The sequence below is a fragment of the Bubalus kerabau genome, chromosome 1 (genome assembly GCF_029407905.1).
Source record: "Bubalus kerabau isolate K-KA32 ecotype Philippines breed swamp buffalo chromosome 1, PCC_UOA_SB_1v2, whole genome shotgun sequence".
In the NCBI taxonomy this organism is placed as follows: Eukaryota; Metazoa; Chordata; class Mammalia; order Artiodactyla; family Bovidae; genus Bubalus; species Bubalus kerabau.
The window spans coordinates 59,155,003-59,178,302 of record NC_073624.1 but is presented as its reverse complement, the minus strand read 5'-3'; the positions used below and the strand labels follow the sequence as shown (position 1 = coordinate 59,178,302).

At 40.5% G+C, this 23,300-nt stretch overlaps 1 protein-coding gene across 16 annotated transcripts in view; it reads right to left on the bottom strand.

Annotated features, from left to right (window-relative positions):
• The window catches only part of ANKS1B (ankyrin repeat and sterile alpha motif domain containing 1B), a 1,161,043-nt gene that overhangs the window by 76,595 nt on the left and 1,061,148 nt on the right, over positions 1–23,300 (bottom strand). For 8 of the 16 annotated variants that reach the window (XM_055576264.1, XM_055576282.1, XM_055576254.1 and 5 more), the window contains one exon: positions 21,671–21,850. The exons of the other annotated variants lie outside the window; for them this stretch is intronic. In XM_055576264.1, coding sequence (XP_055432239.1) covers positions 21,671–21,850 — 180 coding nt within the window. The remainder of the gene's footprint in view (positions 1–21,670; positions 21,851–23,300) is intronic. 16 annotated transcript variants of the gene reach the window in all.

Genomic DNA, 23,300 nt, shown 5'->3' with positions numbered 1-23,300 from the left:
TTCATAACATGGAATGGCTCTTCCAGACACATGGTTATCAGACTGAGTGTTGGAATGAATTTTTTAAATGCAAAAGAGCTTCCCCTGCAGAATTTCATTATATTTGTTGTTGTTCAGTCGCCCAGTCGTGTCCGACTCTTTGCAACCCCATGGACTGCAGCATGCCAGGCCTCTCTGTCCCTCACCATCTCCCGAAGTTTGCCCAAGTTCATATCCATTGCATTGGTGATGCCATCCAGCCATCTCATCCTCTGACTCCCTCTTCTCCTTCACTATATTTATGAAGATAACATTTCAGAGTACAACATGTACTGAAGTACTGAGTATTCAAAAGCTTTGAGAAAGAAAATACTAGTGATAAAATTTCAGCTGGGGCCCAAATTCCTAGAACAGAAGTGAGTTAAATCTAAATTTTAATTAAACACTAGAATATCCTCATCTGAAAAGATTAATAATAGCACTCGGCCTACTTATTTCACCAGGTTGTTGTGCAGCTCATGCTAAGCTTCACGCAAAAGGGAACTTTTTCACAGCTAGGTTTCTAGGACCTGAAATACAGAAGCTGTCAAACGTATTGACTGAGTGAATGGAATCACAGAATGTGTTCAGTATTTCTTGGCAAATGATCAAGCACCATGGAAACATTAATTACTCTCCTCGTTATAATTTTTAGTCGATCTACTTTGTTGCTGCCACTTGGGCCCTCAGTAAACTACATCACTGCTAACACACTTCTGGCAAAATGCATCAGAGATTAACCTTGCAGACTTCTTGTTAGAGACGGACTCATTTTTTCCTGATAAAGGCTGAAAAAGAGCTGCTGACTTTGTTGAAAAGAGAGGAACATCTGTAATTAGCAGACCTATCTGCTAACGGGCTGCTTGTAGGAGCCTGGAAACAGTTCTGTAAAAGGATGGTAAACAGCCTTTGCAATTTCATATGCTTATTAATTTTCTCTCAGTTCCTTTTTCTCATACATCGCAAAGGCTAATTTAGTTGATCTGAATTTGAATTACCATGAAATCCAAATAAATGGGGGTTAATTAAAGGGATAGAAATCTTAGAACTGAGATATCAATAATTTAATATTTATTTCTTTGGTGATGAAGTCAGCACACTTTTGGAGGTGCATAATTTTATCTCAAGTTCAGACCTCTCTCCTGACTCTGGAATACAACACACATCCTGTTCTTGTCACCGTCACATGCCTCAGGTTACCACGAGTACAGTTCAGAAAATACAATGCATTTGCATTCAAATCTAATAACAAAGTAAAAAGAATATCATCTATCTCCAAAGTCTTTCTCCCAAAGGTCGACTTCTTTTTTGCTCAATTGGTAGTAACCTGATAATTTACTGTAAGTTCTCTCTCCTTCATTGTCTGTTTTTTGAACATTTGTGGTAAGTACTGAAACATCTCCCATTAAAAGCAAATAAGCCCCTTCCCTTGACCCAATATTTTACCTGAGCTCCTGCTCAATTTCTGTTCTTTGAGAAGCAAAGGCCCTGAGAGCTATCTATATGGTCTCTGCTTCCCCCTTCCTCTCCTTACATGAGCCCACTCTACCGAAACCACTGTTCTTCATTTTGTCAAATCCAACTGTTCATCTTCCTTGACCATCTGACACTTGATCACTCCTCCCATTTCCTAGCTCCTCTGCTGGTTACTGTGATCTGACTGTCCTCTGACCCCTGGAGTATAAGTCCTTAATGCTTTACTTCTGGCTTTACCAGGTGGCCTCATCCTATCCCAATGCCCAAATTTATGTCTCCAGCCCAGACCTCTCCTCTGAACTCCAGAGGCAGACACCCAGCCTTCTTGACACCTCTCTTAATCTTGATGATTAATAAGCATCTTAACCTTAAATTAAACGCCCCAAACCAAGCTTCACATGACCTCTCCTCTCCTATAAGCTTTCTTACTTCACTAAATGGCAACCCTTTTCTTCCAGTTAGGGTCATCCTCTTGCTCACCTTTCACATTCAATCCAGCAACAAATCCTACTGAATTCACTTCTAAAATCTCACCGTCCTATCCCTACTTGGTCCAAGACACTACCTTTTTTCACTTGGATTCTTCCATTAGCTTCTACACTGGTCTCACCACTCTCATCCTTGGCCCCGTTGTGCTGATGCTCAATACAACAGCCAAAACGATCCATTTAAAATGAAGGCTGGATCATGCTGCTCTGCTCCATTTAACTCAGAAGAAAATTCAGTCCTAATAATGGGCCTGCAAGGAACTCCATCCTCTGTTACCCCTGCCCTGCCTCACCTCTCTCCCTCCTGTTCACAAGTTGTGGACAGCAAAGCACACTCTTGTTCCAAAGCCTCTGCACTTGTTTCCCCTTCTCCAGATGCTGCATGACCAAATCCCTCACTCACCTTCTCCAGGGTTGCCTTCCCAGAGAAGCCTTCCCCGAGCACCCAGCATATTATACCCAAGTTGTCTATGCTTTCCATGCTACAAAGGGATTTTTCTTTCAAATGCAAACTGAAAATGAGGGAAAAGGTTTAGAGCATAAGAACCTGTCTTCCTGGCACCCTGACATTCATTCAGAGACAATTACTTTTCATCTATGGGGTATAAGGCATGGGCCACAATGTGAGTAGGGGTCAGCCCTGCTTTCAGTCAATGCTTACAGAATAGGCATTGCTATGGACATGATCCATTTTCTTTTGTCAGGACCCATAGTCAACTGGGATTCAGTAGCTGATGGTAGGTCTTGGAAGGAGGAAGTCTGTGACAGCTCCACCCACTCAGTAACATCAATTAGGCACTGAAACCTTCCATGCGTCTGCTGATGCTGTATAGCTAGTTTAATAAAGAAACTTGTATGAATAGAGCCCTCTGGTCAGATTCCATCAGAGATGAAATTTTCTGCCTTGTTCTAGCCCTGAAAAAAAAAAGCTTTCCCTCTGTTTCTCTTAAGTCTGTCATAATTCTTTCACACTTCGGGGTGTTCAGGAATGGACCAGAAAGAGTCCAACAAGAAATATGAAAGGTTCAGAGTGAAAGTTAAAAGAGTAATGAAGTCCATCTCTTCTCTCAGATGACAGCGCTTCTAAAATAAAACAAAAACAAGCTTGAAGAGAGAACAAAACAGCTTCAAAGGCAAAAGAAAAAAGAGCACCCTAATAAAGGGAGCCTTGGTCAGCAGCCAGAAAACTCAGCAGCTCCTTGAGCAGAGCCCAAAACGAGGTGAGACCTGTCAAAGGGTGGAGTCAGACAAATTCAGTTCAGCCAAGGAACCATGCACCAAACACCTCGCGTGCATCTTTTCTTCAGCAGTGATGGCCCCTGCGGTCTCCTCTTCCGTGGGTACTCGCAGAAGCCTGCCTGCAAGTCAGAAACCAGAACCTTTTGTCTCTCCTGAGTTACCCAGAAGCCGCAGGCCAGCGTCCTACTTATTCTGTCCCACCATTATAGATGGAGCCACTCTCTTCCTCTCCTCTCGGCTGAGTTTTGTGATGTGTACACGCCCCTGTAACAACAATATGTGATTCTTTCTTTTCAACTATGCTGGGAACGTCTCAAGTTCAGGCTTTCTTACCACTGACTCTTTTTGTAAAAGGTTTCAAGTCAACTATTTTAGTTGCAGGGAATACTGGACTAAAAAAAAATCCCGCTCCCCATCATTTCTTCCCTTTCTTAAAGAGCAGTCTTCTCACACCTTCATGAACATGACCTTGTCCCTGTATCAGGGACATTCTGGGACAGATCAGTAATCACCTGCTGGAAGTGAAAAACCAGGCCAACAGTCATTTTTCCATGTGTGACCCATTATTGCTGGCATCAGAATGAATCAATCTAGCAAAAGTGGAAGTAAACACCACATTTGGTCTCATCATTAGTACACTGACATGATATGAAGTCTGATAGTACTTGCTGCCTGCAAAGTTACAGCTTCCTCTCCCACTTGCCCTCTCTCTCCTTCTATTCCCCCTCTTCTGCTCCCCCTTCCCCGCTTTCTTCCCTCTTTCCCTTTAAGTTCTGATTCTGGTGCTGACAGCTCATAAAGTAAGCTGCCAAAACAGAAGAGAACTAAAGCTATGTGACCTGTTATTCATTTGCAGAGATAATACATAACCTGCATTCCCTAATATGACAGTTGTAGCCCTAAATGACATTATAGAATTATTTATGAAATTTATGAAATCTCTTCACAAGAAAAAAAGAGCAGAGGAACAAAAGTGGAACACTCTTTGTACAATTCAGATCTTATTGTACAGCGCCCCAAGTTCCCTGCATGTTGCCCGAAATTTAAGTCAATTAGGATCATGCTGTTTCTTGCAATATGGACTATTTTACTTGTTCTACCTCCAAGTCTGGCTACTCCTGACACAAACATGTTTCAGGGCCATTAGCAGAAATATTAATCACTCATTCAGAACAGCAGCAGTCAGCTTTTTATCATAACATGAACTGCTGCAAATAAATTCGATTTTGCAAAGTAATAATTGTTCTTTGCCAGTAACATCACTTTAAAATATAAATCATGCTCCTTTCTTGTAAATCGAGGATGTCATTTTTAAGAATTTGAACCCATTTACAAACTGTATGCTCAACACCACTTTCTGCCTCTAGTAAAAAAGAGGTGTTGGAGGTACTTCCCTGGCAGGCCAGCACTTAAGACTCTGAGCTTCCACTGCAGGGGGAGCGGGTTTGATACCTGATTGGGGAAGTAAGATTGCATTTGCTGCATGGTGCAGCCAAGGAGTTAAAAAAAGGGGGTATTGGACAAAGCCATTCATTCAATGATACTTATTAAGACCCCACTATTTCCTTGTTTTATCCTTGTGGAATATATGGGAAAACAAGGTCTGTTTGAATGATCATCTTGAATGATGCCAACCTAAGAGGTCTCTGATGGAGGGCTACACAGGTATTTCCTCAGGTCTGCCTTGTTCAACACTGAAGTCAACACACTAGAGGAGTTACTTGATAGGTACATTTTTTGAGGTGTGCTTTTAAAATCAGCACATTACATAGTTGGGAAGGATCAGTGACATGTTGAACATTGACCAAGTTCTAAAAAGGCACTGATAGAACAGGATTCATTACTTGATAAAACTGTTAGACCTGCAAAAGAATAATGTAAATGTAAGATCCTGCATTAAGGTTAAACACACACACACACATACACATACAGCACTGTTGAGGCCTGAGAAGGGAGGCATGGCTCATGGCCACTGAAAAACACTAAAACATTTTCATAGAAAAGTTCAACAAGAATTAATAGTATCTCAGTGTTAAGCATGAACACCAAGAAAGCCGACATGACCAGAGCTGGGAATCAGAATGCTGTGTAGCTCACATCCCACTTATCAGAAAGATATTGGCAAGAGCTGGAAGTGGTTAATATAGCAAAGGAAAGACATCACAGAGTCTTTAGTCTTCACTATTCTCAGCAAGAGGGAGCATATTTACTCTTTGTGTTTTCAGAAGATAGCATTAACTGACTACGTGGGAATTTTAAGGGGGCTAATTTCAACATGCTATAAGGCAAAAGTCCTATTAATTAGAACTTATTCAGTGATGATGGGGCTGGCTGCCTCACAAAGAGGCCACCTTACAGAAACAAGCAGAGATATAAACTTGTGGCTGTTTACTAAGGATGTGTTGGAGGGGGTGCTGCATCAAGACACAGGACTGGATACATTTTCTGGCCCCCTTTCACCCTAAAGTTCTCTGGTTTTCTTTAACAGAAGCACAGAAGAAACTTCTGGCCATAAATGTATATAGAGAATGCAAGTTACTGTAAATTCTTGTGAGGCTGCAATTCAAGCCTTAGAGTAGAGATCCATACAGAAAGGTGGAGATCACATAATTTTGCAATTGACTTCATGAAGCTACTCTTTACTCCCCTTGATTTGTAAAGAATGAAAGTTGGCTATCAAGAGCAAAGGATTCTCTTCAAATACAATGTCTGTCCACACCACCCTAGAGATTCAAGTCTCTACTACACGTGCTTTTACATAAAGTATTAAATATTACTCGCAGAATATGTCAAAGGTCTCAAAACATTGTCCTGGAGCCTCTTGGGGTTCTAGAGTTTTTTTTAGAATGTGTCGTGTCTGCTGTGTGGAGAAGGAAATGGCAACCCACTCCAGTATTCTTGCCTGGAGAATCCTGTGGACAGAGGAGCCTGGTGGGCTGCTGTCCATGGGGTCACACAGAATCGGACACGACTGAAGTGACTTATCATGCATGCATGCATTGGAGAAGGAAATGGCAACCCACTCCAGTGTTCTTGCCTGGAGAATCCCAGGGACAGAGGAGCCTGGTGGGCTGCCATCTATGGGGTCACACAGAGTCGGACACGACTGAAGCGATTTAGCAGCAGCAGCATTTCTGCTGTGTAGATACAACCCAGGGGTTCATCATCACAGTGGTTAAAGCACAGTCTCTGAAGCTAGACAGCTTGGGTTCAAGTACTGACTCTGCTTCTTACAATCTTTGTGGTCTTGGGCCAACAACATAAATCCTCTGTGCCTTGACTTCCTCATTATAAAGCTGTACTAATCAGTGATGGCTCTGAGGATGATGATAATGAACTAATCACCTGCCTAGCTTAGAGCTGGTAGGCAGTTCACTGTCCTCATCCTGGCTCTGAGGATTCAGGTTATATACACTTATAGCTGATTCACGTTGTTGTATGGCAGAAACCAACACAACACTGTAAAAGCAATTATCCTCTAATTAAAAATAAATCTTAAAAACTGGTGGCTTTTGCAGTGCCTAAATACCTTGTGTAATCTGATAAGTATGGGATGCTTATTATAGGGAATTAAAAAATAAGGAAGAGTCGGGTCTCACCTCTACATAGCCTACATAGACTCTGCTATAAGAGAAATAAAATAAAATGTTTTAACATATAAGGGCATATTTTAATACATGTTAACTCATAAAGTATTTAAGTATGGAATCATCCACAAATCCTCTCCAAAGAGCTTCAATACTAACTAGGTTATAATACAGATAGGAAGTTCTTGTACAGTGCTTATAGTCCTAAGAACTATTGTTTCCATATCAGTGGAGAGGTAAGAGTTTGGGGTTTACCAGCTGGAAAATAGAAATACTTTTGTAAAACACAGCTAAATATTATGAGCTTTATTTTAGAACGCATTTATTTCCAGTCGCATTTGAAAAAGCACAGAAAAGAAGGAAGGTAAAGCTATCTCAAAATAATAATAATTTCCCAAACCACCCAAACGTAGAGCTGTATAGTTTGTTAAATACTTGACAACTACTACTTTACTTGTGTCTCACAACAGTGATGGGAGGGGGCAATGATCTTACTTTAAGAAGAGAAAACCAAGGCCCTGAGTAGCTGAGAGGCTTGTTCAGTTACAGAGGTATTAGATATTAGAGACAAGGTTTTTAGCCCTGATCTCTTCACTTCAAATACGTTATTTCTAAAAAAGCTCCTCAAATTAAGTACACAAAAATGAAAGTAATATTCACGTATTGTTGCTGTTCAGTTGCTCAGTTGTATCCGACTCTGCGACCCCATGGACTGTAGCAGGTCAGGCATGTATTAATAATATAATAATTTTCCATCAAACATTTTCAGAATTTGGAAGTCAGAGTGGGCTTACTGGAGTGCTCACCACTGCTATCTCTATTGGCCCAGAAACCACTGTCACTTCTGGTCATAACAGCCTGTCAACGGGAGGAGCCTCCCTTCTCAGCCCTCAGTTCCTGTGGTCTAGGCGGAGCTAAAGCCATCTCTAGGCATGTGACCTAGGGTTGGCTAATCACATCTCACACATACCACACACACACACACACACACACACACACACTCCTGTGTGGTTAGCTCAGGGCAGGTAAGTGATCCAAACCAGATCCAGGTTGATCTGAACCAATGGGACTCAATCCTGGGTCTTTCTGGGGGAACTCTTGGTTAGATAAGCCCTCTTTCTCACACGTTTTCGAGTGTAACAGGAATTGGACTTGAAACTCCCCTCATGCAGAAAAAGCCTGCTTGAGAAAAGAGCCAACCCAGAGGACAACAAAGCTGAGACACGAGGAGTCCAAGACCAAGACATCAAATGAACACCTGAACCCAGGCTATCAGGACTTTGTAGCAAAAATGACCCAAATATGTGCCCTTTTATGCTTGAGTTGGATTTCTGTTACCTGCATGCACTCAGTAGAGTCTCTGCTGATTTATTACTTTACTCATACATGAATGGAAGTTACTGAGACAGGATTGCTCAATAAGCCCTATTTCCCCTGGACATTAAAAACCTCTTTATTTTCCTTGATACTGGAAAAAGAAAAGGAAGGAGGAGGAGAAGAATAAGAGAATTCTCATACCACTTGAAAATGTATCAAGGTCAGATTATAATAGCCAATGTTGACCTGAGGACCCAAGAACTGGACTGAATCTAATGAGAAACATTCCGAAAATTTAACAAGTGGAGAAAAATAGCCTGATGTGCCTCTTTGTGAACAAGCTAAGCCTAAGGCTTAGCCAGCCTAAGGCTCCACTAAATGTCACAAGATCAATTCCACTAAAATAGGGTTTTTCATATATTGTCAGATTCCTTACTTATTCAGTTGAAAATAGGACCTTTTCTATTTATGTCTTTTTAAAAATCTGTGGTCTGGTTTTCACTGGAAACATTCTTCTTGGTTAAGTACCAGCACAGAAGGAGAGGTGGTGGCATCACAAAGGGACTGGAGGTGTTTAGGTCTGATGGCATCAATCAGAACAAACTCCTGGTTGTCTAATTTGCTTCACTGATGAAATGGACAGAGAATAAAAGAATTGAGAATTGTAAGAGGAGTATCAAAGCCTAAAAGGGAATCCATCTGAGTGATTCTCCAAGTTCTTCTCATTATTTTTTTGACTGTGGTATAGGATAGACAGTAACATTTCAATGTTGCCTGTAAGATGCTAATCATATTGGAATTTCCAGCACCAAAACTGTCATGGGGAGAGCAGCATATATGTTGAGAAGAGGCAATTAACCATCCATAATAATAAACTAGGTGTGCAACACATCAGGTTTAAGTTCCAGGTATGAAAGCAGTATTTTCCACTTTTGGTTGGCATGATGCCTTTGGGAATAGATGGCTGATGGTCCAGAGTTTCTGGCTTGAAATGGGGCACAGATCATCAACATCCCAAGTTATCACTGAAGCTGGGTGTTAGCTTGTCTTCCCAACAAGCTGTCATACTGGGAGCTCCTGATGAAAGAGCTTACAGAGTTTATTCTTAACCTTCTTTTTTCAGTTATACATTATCTGTCTGTGCTGAAGTATTAGGAGATGTTCTTTCAGTTCAGTTCAGTCTCTCAGTCGTGTCCGACTCTTTGTGACCCCATGAATCGCAGCACGCCAGGCCTCCCTGTCCATCACCAACTCCCGGAGTTCACTCAGACTCACGTCCATCAAGTCAGTGAGGCCATCCAGCCATCTCATCCTCTGTCGTCCCCTTCTCCTCCTGCCCCCAATCCCTCCCAGCATCAGAGTCTTTTCCAATGAGTCAACTCTTCCCATGAGGTGGCCAAAGTATTGGAGTTTCAGCTTTAGCATCATTCCTTCCAAAGAAACCCCAGGGCTGATCTCCTTCAGAATGGACTGGTTGGATCTCCTTGCAGTCCAAGGGACTCTCAAGAGTCTTCTCCAACACCACGGTTAGGGTTAGTCATGGACATGCTGAGTTTTTCTGAGTAGTAGTGAAGTGATAAAAATCTAAATTAAAAATTAGCCACTAACTTATGGACATTTGAAAAAATCTAATGTAACTCAGTAATAAAACTTGTTTCATGGGGGGTGGGAAATCACTTTGTAAAATGCTGTTCTTTTCAAAACAGTTGCACCATTTTCTGAAGGCTAATTCTATAAATTCCATCACACAAGAGCAGTGGGTAGAACCTAGGAAGACCAGGCTTTTTCTCCCAGGGAAAGTAGAGAAGAATAAATTACTATCTTCGTGCCCGGAGGCTGGCTCAGTGTTTACCTCATGGATTTTGGGGATATCTATGCTTCTCTAGTTAACAATTTTGTGTACTTAGTTATTTCAAGTTGTAAGATTCATTTAAGGAAAAAACAATCCTTTCTTTCTTGCTTAATGTTTTCTCTTACCATGTTACAATAATAACGTGTTATTACTGTAAGATATCCTTTGCTTCATACTTTTGTACCCTTAATTCGCAGAGAATTCTTCCAGCTCTCCTCTGCTTTCACTCGCTTTGTGATCATCTCACAGATCCCTTTTCCATCATGAGAGATACTCTGTGGCAGCCTTCATATTTATACAATTAACATAATGAGGAAAGTTCCAATTTCGTTCTTAATATATATTCTAAGCCTGTATAATACTGGAACAAAAGGGTGGTCTTTATAGACTGTTACCACTCTCTGACCACTTACCTAATGCTTTTGTTATTAACGGGTCCTACTATGAACCAGGGACCTTTGAATTAGGGACCGATGGCACCCCACTCCAGTACTCTTGCCTGGAAAATCCCGTGGACAGAGGAGCCCAGTAGGCTGCAGCCCATGGGGTCGCTCAGAGTCGGACAGGACTGAGCTACTTCACTTTCACTTTTCACTTTCATGCATTGGAGAAGGAAATGGCAACCCATTCCAGTGTTCTTGCCTGGAGAATCCCAGGGACAGGGGAGCCTGGTGGGCTGCCGTCTATGGGGTCGCACAGAGTCGGACACGACTGAAGCAACTTAGCAGCAGTAGCAGAGGATATATCTGAACTGACAGTCATACATCTATCTATATGTACACAATAATGATTCATAGTTTAGAATATACTTTCACAAAAATTATCTGATTCACACAAACCTGTAAGGCAGTCTTTATCTATGTTTTAAAGACAGGGAAACTAAAGTTAGAGAAATCACATGTCTTGATACAGATCACAGAGTCAGAAAGAAAGCAAATCAAAACTCCAACTGAAGAAGCTGCAAGGGAGGAGCATCCACTCACTGGAGGCAAGAACTTCTCTCTCGGAGCAATAAACTCTACACCTACATACAAAGCTTTTCACAAACATGGGAGGAAGGCAGAGCTCTCCCAAGATGTTAAGGGAAGAGTTTCCACAAGAGGATCAACAAATAAACACTGCAGAAACTCAAAAATGGATTAAAAACCTAAATGTAAGAGTGGATACTATAAAACTCCTAAAGGAAAACATAAGCACAACACTGACATAAATCACAACAATCTTTTTAGATCTACCTCCTAGAGGAATGAAAATAAAAACAAAAATAAACAAATGGGACCTAATTAAACTTAAAAGCTTTTGCACAGCAAAGAAAATCATAAACAAAGTGAAAAGATAACCTATAGAATGGAAGAAAATATTTGCAGAAGATGCAACAAGGGATTAATTTCCAAAATACACTAACAGCTCAATATCAAAAAAACAAACAATTCAATTAAAAAATAAGCAGAAGACCTAAATAGACATTTCTCCAAAGAAGACATACAGGTGGCCAATGGGCACATGAAAAAGTGTTCAACGTTGCTAATTATTAGAGAAATGAAAATCAAAACCACAATGAGGTATTATTTCATTCTAGTCAGAATGGCCATCATCAAAAAGTCTATAAATAATAAATGCTGGAGAGGATCTGGAGAAAAAGGAACCCTCCTATGTTGGTGGGAATGTAAATTGGTACTGCCACTATGGAGAACAGTAAGGAGGTTCCTTAAAAAAATAAAAACAGAGTTACAATGTAATCCTGCAATCCTAAGGACCTACTGTATAGCACAGGGAATGCTACTCAATACTCTGTAATGGTTTATATGGGAAAAGAATCTAAAAAACAATGGATATATGTGTATGCATATATATATATATAACTGATTCACTTTGCTGTATACCTGAAACTTACACATCATTGTAAATCGACTATGCACCAAGATTCCTGCACCTTACGTTCTCAGCAGCCCTATTTACAATAGTCAAGACATGAGAGCAACCTAAATGTCCATCAACAGGACACTTGATGGATATGGAATGGATATTACCATATATTCTTTATCATTCACACAATGGAATATTACTCAGCCATAGAGAGAATTAAATAATACCATATGCAGCAACATGGGTGGACCTAAAGATTATCCTACTGAGTAAAACAAGCCAAAGACAAATATCATATGCTGTCACTTACATGTGAAATCTAAAGATAACAATGAACTTATTACAAAACAGAAACAGACTCAGAGATGCAGAAAACAAGCTTATGATCACCAAAGGGGAAAATGGGGAAGGGATAAATTAGGAAGATGAGATTAACACATATACACTATTATACATAAAACAGATAACCAACAAGGACCTACTGTACAGCCCAGGGAACTATACTCAATATTTTGTAATAACCTACAAGGGAAAAGCATCTGAAAAAGAACAGATATATACACATGTATGTATAACTCATACTGTGCTGTACACCTGGAGTTCAGTTCAGTTCAGTCACTCAGTTGTGTCCAATTCTTTTTGACCCCATGGACTGTAGGACATCAGGCTTCCCTGTCTATCACCAACTCCCAGAGCTTAAACAAACTCATGTCCATCAAGTCAGTGATACCCTCCAGCCATTTCATCCTCTGTTGTCCCCTTCTCTTGCCACCTTCAATCTTTCCCAGCATCAGGGTCTTTTCTAGTGAGTCAGTTCTTCGCATCAGGTGGCCAAAGAATTGGAGGTTTAGCTTCAGCATCAGTCCTTCCAATGAATATTCAGGACTGATTTCCTTTAGGAGTGACTGGTTTGATCTTGCAGTCCAAGGGACTCTCAAGAGTCTTCTCCAACACCATAGTTCAAAAGCATCAATTCTTCAGCACTCAACTTTCTTTATGGTTCAACTCTTACATTCATACATGACTACCGGAAAAATCATAGCTTTGACTAGATGGACCTTTGTCTGTGAAGTAATGTTTATGCTTTTTAATGTGCTATCTAGGTTGGTCATAGCTTTTCATCCAAGGAGCAAATGTCTTTTTTTTTTTTTTTTTTTTTTTTTTATTTATTTATTTTTTAATTTTATTTTTAAACTTAACATAACTGTATTAGATTTGCCAAATATCAAAATGAATCTGCCACAGGTACACATGTGTTCCCCATCCTGAACCCTCCTCCCTCCTCCCTCCCCATTCCATCCCTCTGGGTCGTCCCAGTGCACCAGCCCCAAGCATCCAGTATCGTGCATCGAACCTGGACTGGCAACTCATTTCATACATGATATTTTACATGTTTCAATGCCATTCTCCCAAATCTTCCCACCCTCTCCCTCTCCCACAGAGTCCATAAGACTGTTCTATACATCAGTGTCTCTTTTGCTGTCTCGTACACAGGGTTATTGTTACCATCTTTCTAAATTCCATATATATGCGTTAGTATACTGTATTGGTGTTTTTCTTTCTGGCTTACTTCACTCTGTATAATAGGCTCCAGTTTCATCCACCTCATTAGAACTGATTCAAATGTATTCTTTTTAATGGCTGAATAATACTCCATTGTGTATATGTACCACAGCTTTCTTATCCATTCATCTGCTGATGGACATCTAGGTTGCTTCCATGTCCTGGCTATTATAAACAGTGCTGCGATGAACATTGGGGTACTCGTGTCTCTTTCCCTTCTGGTTTCCTCAGTGTGTATGCCCAGCAGTGGGATTGCTGGATCATAAGGCATGTCTATTTCCAGTTTTTTAAGGAATCTCCACACTGTTCTCCATAGTGGCTGTACTAGTTTGCATTCCCACCAACAGTGTAAGAGGGTTCCCTTTTCTCCACACCCTCTCCAGCATTTATTACTTGTAGACTTTTGGATCGCAGCCATTCTGACTGGTGTGAAATGGTACCTCATAGTGGTTTTGATTTGCATTTCTCTGATAATGAGTGATGTTGAGCATCTTTTCATGTGTTTGTTAGCCATCTGTATGTCTTCTTTGGAGAAATGTCTATTTAGTTCTTTGGCCCATTTTTTGATTGGGTCATTTATTTTTCTGGAGTTGAGCTGTAGGAGTTGCTTGTATATCCTCGAGATTAGTTGTTTGTCAGTTGCTTCATTTGCTATTATCTTCTCCCATTCTGAAGGCTGTCTTTTCACCTTGCTAATAGTTTCCTTTGATGTGCAGAAGCTTTTAAGGTTAATTAGGTCCCATTTGTTTATTTTTGCTTTTATTTCCAATATTCTGGGAGGTGGGTCATAGAGGATCCTGCTGTGATGTATGTCAGAGAGTGTTTTGCCTATGTTCTCCTCTAGGAGTTTTATAGTTTCTGGTCTTACGTTTAGATCTTTAATCCATTTTGAGTTTATTTTTGTGTATGGTGTTAGAAAGTGTTCTAGTTTCATTCTTTTACAAGTGGTTGACCAGAGTTCCCAGCACCACTTGTTAAAGAGATTGTCTTTAATCCATTGTATATTCTTGCCTCCTTTGTCGAAGATAAGGTGTCCATATGTGCGTGGATTTATCTCTGGGCTTTCTATTTTGTTCCATTGATCTATATTTCTGCCTTTGTGCCAGTACCATACTGTCTTGATAACTGTGGCTTTGTAGTACAGCCTGAAGTCAGGTAGGTTGATTCCTCCAGTTCCATTCTTCTTTATCAAGATCGCTTTGGCTATTCGAGGTTTTTTGTTTTTCCATACAAATTGTGAAATTATTTGTTCTAGCTCTGTGAAGAATGCTGTTGGTAGCTTGATAGGGATTGCATTGAATCTATAGATTGCTTTGGGTAGTATACTCATTTTCACTACATTGATTCTTCCAATCCATGGATATAAAATCAACACACAGAAATCATTTGCATTCCTATACACTAATAATGAGAAAACAGAAAGAGAAATTAAGGAAACAATTCCATTCACCATTGCAACGGAAAGAATAAAATACTTAGGAATATATCTACCTAAAGAATCTAAAGACCTATATATAGAAAACTATAAAACACTGGTGAAAGAAATCAAAGAGGACACTAACAGATGGAGAAATATACCATGTTCATGGATTGGAAGAATCAATGTAGTGCAAATGTCTTTTAATTTCATGGCTGCAGTCACCATCTGCAGTGATTTTGGAGCCTAAGAAAAAGTCTCTCACTGTTTCCATTCTTTCCCCATCTATTTGCCATGAAGTGCTGGGGCCAGATGCCATGACCTTAGTTTTCTGAATGTTGAGCTTTAAGCCAACATTTTCACTCTCTTCTTTCACTTTCATCAAGAGGCTCTTTAGTTCTTCACTTTCTGCCATAGGGTGGTGTCATCTGCATATCTGAGGTTATTGATATTTCTCCTGGCAATCTTGATTCCAACGTGTGCTTCATCCAGCCTGGTGTTTCTCATGATGTACTCTGCATATAAGTTAAATAAGCAGGGTGACAATATACAGCCTTGACGTACTCCTTTTCCTATTTGGAACCAGTCTGTTGTTCCATGTCCGGTTCTAACTGTTGCTTCTTGACCTGCATACAGATTTCTCAAGAAGCAGGTAAGGTGGTTTGGTATTCTCATCTCATTAAGAATTTTCCACAGTTTGCTGTGATCCATACAGTCAAAGGCTTTGTTTGGAACAGTCAATAAAACAGAAGTAGAGTTTCTCTGGAACTCTCTTGCTTTTTCTAACATCCAATGGATGTTGGCAATTTGATCTCTGGTTCCTCTGCCTTTTCTAAATCCAGCTTGAACGTCTGGAAGTTCATGGTTCACGTACTGTCGAAGCCTGGCTTGGAGGATTTTGAGCATTACTTTGCTAGTGTGTGAAATGAGTGCAAGTGTGCGGTAGTTTGAGCATTCTTTGGCATTGCCCTTCTTTGGGATTGGAATGAAAACTGGCCTTTTCCAGTCCTGTGGCCACTGCTGAGTTTTCCAAATTTGCTGGTATACTGAATGCAGCACTTGAAAAGCATCATCTTTTAAGTTTTGAAATAGCTCGACTGGAATTCCATCACCTCCACTAGCTTTGTTCATAGTGATGCTTCCTAAGGCCCACTTGACTTCACATTCCAGGATGTCTGGCTCTAGGTGAGTGATCACACCATTATGGTTATCTGGGTCATGAAGATCTTTTTTTGTATAGTTCTTCTGTGTATTCTTGCCACCACTTCTTAATATCTTCTGTTTCTTTTAGGTCCATTTTGTTTCTGTCCTTTATTGTGCCCATATTTGTATTAAATGTTCCCTTGTTATCTCTAATTGTCTTGAAGAGATCTCTAGTCTTTCCCACTCTATTGTTTTCCTCTATTTCTTTGCATTGATCACTGAGGAAGGCTTTCTTATCTCTCCTTGCTATTCTTTGGAATTCTGCATTCAAATGGGTATATCTTTCCTTCTCTCCTTTGCCTTTAGTTTCTCTTCTTTTCTCAGCTATTTGTAAGGCCTCCTCAGACAACTATTTTGCCTTTTTGCATTTCTTTTTCTTGGGGATGGTCTTGATCAATGTCACAAACCTCCTGTACAATGTCACGAACCTCCGTCCATAGTTCTTCAGGCACTCTGACTATCAGATCTAGTCCCTTGAATCTATTTGTCACTTCCACTGTATAATCATAAGGGATTTGACGTAGGTCATACCTGAATGGTCTAATGGTTTCCCCTACTTTCTTCAATTTAAGTCTGAATTTGGCAATAAGGAGTTCATGATCTGAGCCAAAGTCAGCTCCCGATCTTGTTTCTGCTGACTGTATAGAGCTTCTTCATCTTTGACTGCAAAGAATATAATCAATCTGATTTCAGTATTGACCATGTGGTGATGTCCATGTACACCTGGAACTAACACAATATTGTGATTCAACTATTCTGCAATAAAATAAAATTTTAAAAATTAAGTTTTATGGTGAGAACCATGAGCTGATTCCGTAAGTTTCCACTAACCACCAGTGATATTATCCTTGCTCTGTTCACTGTCTCTATGTACGTATGGGCTTCCCTGGTGGCTCAGACAGTGAAGAATTTGCCTCCAATGCAGGAGACCTGGGTTTGGTCCCTGGGCTGGGAAGATCCCCTGGACAAGGGAATGGCTATCCACTTCAGTATTCTTGCCTGGAGAATTCTACGGATAGAGGATCTGACATAGCATATGGGAAACTGGTATTTATTGAAGTGTTATAAAGATATTCCATATCATTTAAAAATAGAAGTAGCCCACTAGGGGCATAGAAGAATAGGACATGGTCAGGCAGACGGCTTGTGTTTGGGTTCTGCCATGCAGCAGCTGTAAGGCAAAGCACTCACTCATGTGGGCTCCTTGAGTATAGGAGGGGCTGTGGTGAGGTTTAAATAAGATACTGCACGTGGAGTCTCAGGTATGGGTGGGGCCACGGCAGGGCTTCTATGCGGCCCAGTTTCCATTTCTCTTCCTCTAACAGTATCAAAAGAACAAACATTTGTAGAACTAACATAATATGTAAAGTGCTTTCAAATAAAGAAGTAATTGAGGTAGCGCCCCCGTGGTCCAGTGGTTAAGACTTTGCCTTCCAAGGCAGGGTTTGCAGATTTGTGATCTCTGGTCAAGGAGCTAAGATCCCACATGCCTAATGCCTCGTGGCCAAGAACCCAAAACATAAACAGAAATAATATTGTAAGAAATTCAATAAAGACTTTAAAGAAGATTTAATTAAAAAAGGAAGTAATTGATCTAGTCATACATATTAAGTAATACTGTTTGGATCAAAATATATTAGACATTCAACTGAATGAACTTTCTATGATTTAGAAGCAATGGAGACAAAGCCTTTCTAGTGCCTAACATATCACCTCAGGCAAGTTCTGATTTGTCTCTTTCTGGTTGTGCTACCCAGACCAAGTCACATAATTTCTCAGTTTCCCAGTCTTTGAAATGTGGATAAGTCTGCTTCTAAGGTTTGTGTACATCGGGTAAGGTAACTGCCTCAGGCAATATTGATATTTCTATTTAGATGACAGCAATCAAAACATAAGAACTTCTTTAGTGTGGGTTTTCTCTTACTGCTCACGAGTCTTTTTTATTTTGTGAAAATAGAAGGATTATTTCATTTTCCCATAAGAATTTGGTTATAAATAAATGGCTATAAGTGTCACATTGGGAAATTCTTTTTTCTTTTTCATAACTTTGGAGCATGTGGTCCCTAAATTTTATTAATTCCATTACTCTTATTTATTATTCATTTCAAGAACATTTTGACTTATCCTAAGTATCACTCAAGAAAATTTCTAAATATTGTTGATTAGGTCCTAAATACTGGAAATATTTTTCTTCTTTCTGTTATTATTTTTCATATTTTTCACTTAACTATCTTATCTCCACAGAACTTGGACTTAAAAGCTGATCTGCAACGTGCTACACACACATAAATAGTTGTGTAGGACACCTTGTTTGTGCTAAAATGAGAGAACAGATGTGAAAGCACTTTGGAAATTGAAAAGCAAGCTCTATACATATTAAGGTAATATTATACAAATGTGAATGTAACATTTATCTATTAGGGGTGTGGAAATAGGGAAGCCTTTCAGAACTTCTGAGCTAATGAATCCAGTGTTTCCAGCATGATGGGAAACCCACTGTTTAAACGTGCTGACATCACTACATTTCATGGTTTCAAAAATCCTAATAGTACTTAACTTGATTTTGTTTCTCCCATATTTGTGTAAGACAATTTGATGCCACAACATTGCTTATGTCAGAATAAAAGCAAACAGTAGCCATGCTATTTAAAATTCTTCAAGAAAGATATTTTAAACAGTTTCAATTGAAAATAAGTAACTAAACACTGTGTTAACATTTGAAAAATATATGCTAACAAATTTTACAGGTAGAATGGACATTAAATTTAACTCAATTTAACCTTAGGCAGGAGTTTACTAAGTTAAAGATGTGGAAACACATCTGCTGGGCAAACCTTAACAAAGTTAGGTTCCTATAATTACGGTAGCCACTAAGAGCTTCAGGTTCCTGGCCTATGGCTAGAATTCCAAATCACTCTGCTGGGGGCTCGGCTAAACCTGAAGCAGCAGAGGTGTGTCTGTGAACAAGGATTTGTCCCGGCGGTTTTCTTTTACCTGAATTATCCTTTCTGTTAGGAAGTAAGAAAGCCTGAAGGTGGACTTCTGCCTTTTAGTGGGAAACAAGTCTGGCTAGGCATGCATTAACCAACCTCAGTAAGCCCCTCAGGAGAAATCCCTTGGGAAAGGATTTCAGGGTGGGGGGGGATAAGGGGTGGCGGGGGGAGGGACTGAGCTCCCAGTAGGAAGCAGGTGTAACCAGCTGCTTTCCTACAGGAATTTTAATTGCTAATTCAAGTCTTTAGGAAGAAGAGTTGAATTCAACTTTACACTGGCTAAGGGCATAACTTTGGGGAAGACTTGGTCTAGAGAGAGTATGATGGATTATATATTTTTAAAAAAGCAAATGGATTTCAAAAATCATTACAGCAAACAACCAGAAGCAGAAAAATAAGAAAAAACATTAACTGAGTGGCTGAATGGTGGAACAGTCACATAAATAAAACCACTCAACAACAAAATTACCGAGTATTTCATATTTTGACAGGTTAAAGCTTTGAAATGGCGCTATTTTTAAAAGGTATCCATTCATTTCCCCATGATTTCTAGCATTTCTAGACTGGGAAAGAGTCTCAAGACAAATAAAAAACTGCAATTAACACAACATAAAGAGTTGAGATCCCAAAATCTCTTCTTCTTATTGATCGGATTCCTGTAGTGCCATCTCCTATTTACTCTGCAGCAAAAGCACTATATTGAGCAGTGGGATTTTAGAAAGCTTCTAATAAGCTCCTGGCTGCTGATGGAGGCCCAGGTCTCCATCAGTCATTTGAACACAGGGAACAGCACCAGGGTGGGGGCGGGGCGGGAGGGAAATAAGCACTTATACACAGACCCTCTCCAGCTCACATCTCATCTGCTGCTTACCTCACTTCTCTTTCTGCATTTGTGCCTTTCTCACCTGGCCAGATAGAAGTTCATTCAATTTTCTCAAGGGCAAGACAATTCCTGAAAGGGATGCATTCTGATTGGAACGACAAGAAAAAGATCTCGACTCTTCAAAAAAGTAATACTTCCCCTAGCTTGTGAATCTCATAAAGACCATAAGGGAGCAATTGCTAGATTACCTCTGAGGGTTCATGCTCAGGCAGAAGAGTAATTAATTTCCTCTTTGAAAAAAAACTGCACTATGTGGAGAAATTTCATAAATTGCATGAGCAGTTCAGCCAGGTGATTCTGTTGCTGAATTTGGCACGGTCAATAATGGCTAATTCTCGTTAATGAACGATCCTCCCTTATCCAGCAGGGTAGGTAAGGGTTCAGGAAAGATCCAGTTTGTATTCATACATAAAGACTACATGGTTCAAGGTTAAAACAAATGTCTCTGCTGTCATTAGAGAAATTCACCCACATATGCGATCCACAAATACTAACAAATAGCAGAAAATACATGAACATTTTGGGGGGGAAAAAGTTTTAGATATGTTATTTAAAAAAATAATCAGTGAAAACAGTAATAAGGATTAAAAGACAACACTGAACAAGAGAGAGAGGGAAGATTATTCTTTTCTTGTCTCTCCTACGTTTTCCACCTCTCTGCAATAAAAGATTCTCCATAATCCCAACACTGCTATTCTCTGCACAAAGAACCCTGAAACCAATTCAATACTGAGCAAGCTGAAAGGAGACACAATATCTCAGACCCCTTCTCTCCAGGGCATTTGTAGGCAGAATAGCCACGGCTTCTAGAGCATTCTTTTCACATTTCTCTTTCACGAGCTGCAGCATTGACTGTTTACCAAAGGCTTTAAAAAAAAACAGAATCTCACCAAACAGATGAGAAAAGTATTTAACAACCAAGGCAAAGCAATTACAGTCAAATTTTCACCTCAAGATTCTCATCTTAGGTGTGCGAGGCAGAGAGAAGTCTCTTAACACATCAGTCTGAACCTAGAATGAGGATGAAAAGAGTTGATTCTGCCAATAGTTGTCAACAGATCCACAGCTTTGAATCTCGGGGTGACCCTGCAGAACAAGCTGCCATCGGAAAGTGCTTTAGCGTCAGCGCCATTATTTGGCTATGGCTGACTTGAATTTTTGAGCAGTGACCTGGGGACAGGAGAGACCCAGACATCCATACCCAAAACATGAGGAGATCTGAAGAGGACAGATCTCTCTCTTCAGGTATTTGGGTCAGGCAGCAGCATCATTTTCAGCTACTCAAGGTGGCAATATGAGATGGCTGCAACTAGTCCCCATTGTACAAGTCGATACACATTGTAAACTTGGCAGGAAATTAACAGCATCACTTGGAGTTAGCCCTACTGACCCCCGCCCCCGTGACTTTCCCCCTGTCATCCAACCAATTTAACTCTGTAATCTAGACCTTTATGACTTTTCATTGTGATTTGATTCTTACACAGCATTATTCCCTTTTGAGCAAAGACTTTCTGGGTGCAAAGAGACCAGGCATAATATCTTCAGTCAAGAACTGGATAACAATGATTTGTGTCTACATTCCATTCCCAGAAAGGTCTGTTTCAATCTAGCTCAACTGAGCAGGGAATAAAAGTCATGACATAAAATGGGAAAATTCCAGTTAGGCTGGGTACAATATGCATCCATTGTAAGTGACCGTTCAAAATCGGAATGCATTACTTGATCTGGGAGAAAGGCAAAAACATCAGAGAGGCTCTGAACACCTTACCTGGGCCATCTGCCTCTCCAGTTTTGATCGGGGAATATCATCAAAGTAGTTTTCATTTCTTCTCCTCCTTGCATCGCCCTGCATGATAATGTGAGGAACGTCTAGGGATCCACCAGTGGTGTAAGTGCTTTGGCTAAGTGATGGAGACAACTGAGGAGGAGTGTGATTACCACTGGGTTCCTGAATGGAAATACATCATGAAATAAATACCATGTTCTTGTGGCTGACCTCTGGTTTCAAAATTGTGAAATACTGACAACACACACCGCGGGGCTGGGGAGTCATTTTTAAATCAACTGTTGAAGAATCGATGACATTCTACCATTTTATTAATGGCACGATCAGCATGTCCCCCCTTAAGCCTTTCAGGTCGAAGGTTTACAGTATAGAGAGCCAGGCTCTGTTTTCTTAAGCCTCCATCACGGATGATCTCGGGAGAGAGGCACACAAATGCTAGGCACCCCCCACACTGTCACACGTATCTACAAGGGAGGGAACTGTGTCTCCATGTGAACACAACGGCTTCATTACAGTAGGTTCCACGACGAAACAGCTAAAATAGGACCTCATGGGTCCTGATCTTCCATCAAAGAGCAGCCTGGCAATCAGGCTGGGGAGGGGACACGATATGGAAATGGCATGCCACCTGCACGGAGTCCAGAGCAACGCATGAGGACAGGCTTTGATGGCAAAGACAACTGGGGGAAACTGGCTGAGAAGGAAGATAAAGGGCGGCAGAGAGCTGGGCTCCGGTGTCTGAGAGGAGGACTGGATCGTGCTGGTTCTCCAGCTACTTCTCCCCAAGACATTCCAGACTGCCTCTGATGGATTAATAAGGTCCTGCATTTTTTTCTTGGGAACCTCTTTTGATTTATTTGCTGTTTCCTCAAGTCTCTTCCAGAGAGCCAGAGGGAGAGGTTCAGAAGAGGAAGGAGAGACAGCAGGGGACGCAGCAGGGAATACTCCTCTGAAGGGTCATTTAGGATGGTTACACTGAGGGTGCCTGTATCTTTTTCCTCTTCATTCAGCAAAACGAAGGCAAAACAGTAATCCCTTTCCAGCTCATTTCCCCCCAGTTTATCTGAGGCTCCTTCTATTGAGGGAGAAAAATAGGTCCTTTTTTTTTTTTTTAATATATTGTCACTACTCAACCAGCTTCCAAACAACCCATATATCCCAATTCCCCTAGACATCAATTTTCCTCATGGCTCCCTCCTGGAGCCAATTTGCTCGCTTTTCCTGAAGTCTTTGTGTATTTTCTTCTCCTTTAAAATGGAATCAGCCTCAAAATCTTAACAGCTCCTCTCCTGCCTGATCCTCTGCTATCCTGACAGTAGTTATGCTGTTTGCTGAAGTCCGCTGATAAGAAACATTCAGTGGCATTTCATTGCTGGCAGTTACATCCAAGTGCCACCTTTGTGTTCATTTATTATCACCACCCTTTCTGACACTTGCAGAAAAGGAATCAGAAGCAAGCAAGTACAGGGCTCAATAAAGAGAACAGAGTTGGAACTCTCCAACTGGTCATGGAGACCCCAGCTTTATGGTGAATTTTTGAAAAGTTCCAATGGGCCTCATAAACACCAGAGACTGCTGGTTACTCCTTCCTGGGACCATTCTCCCTGGAATC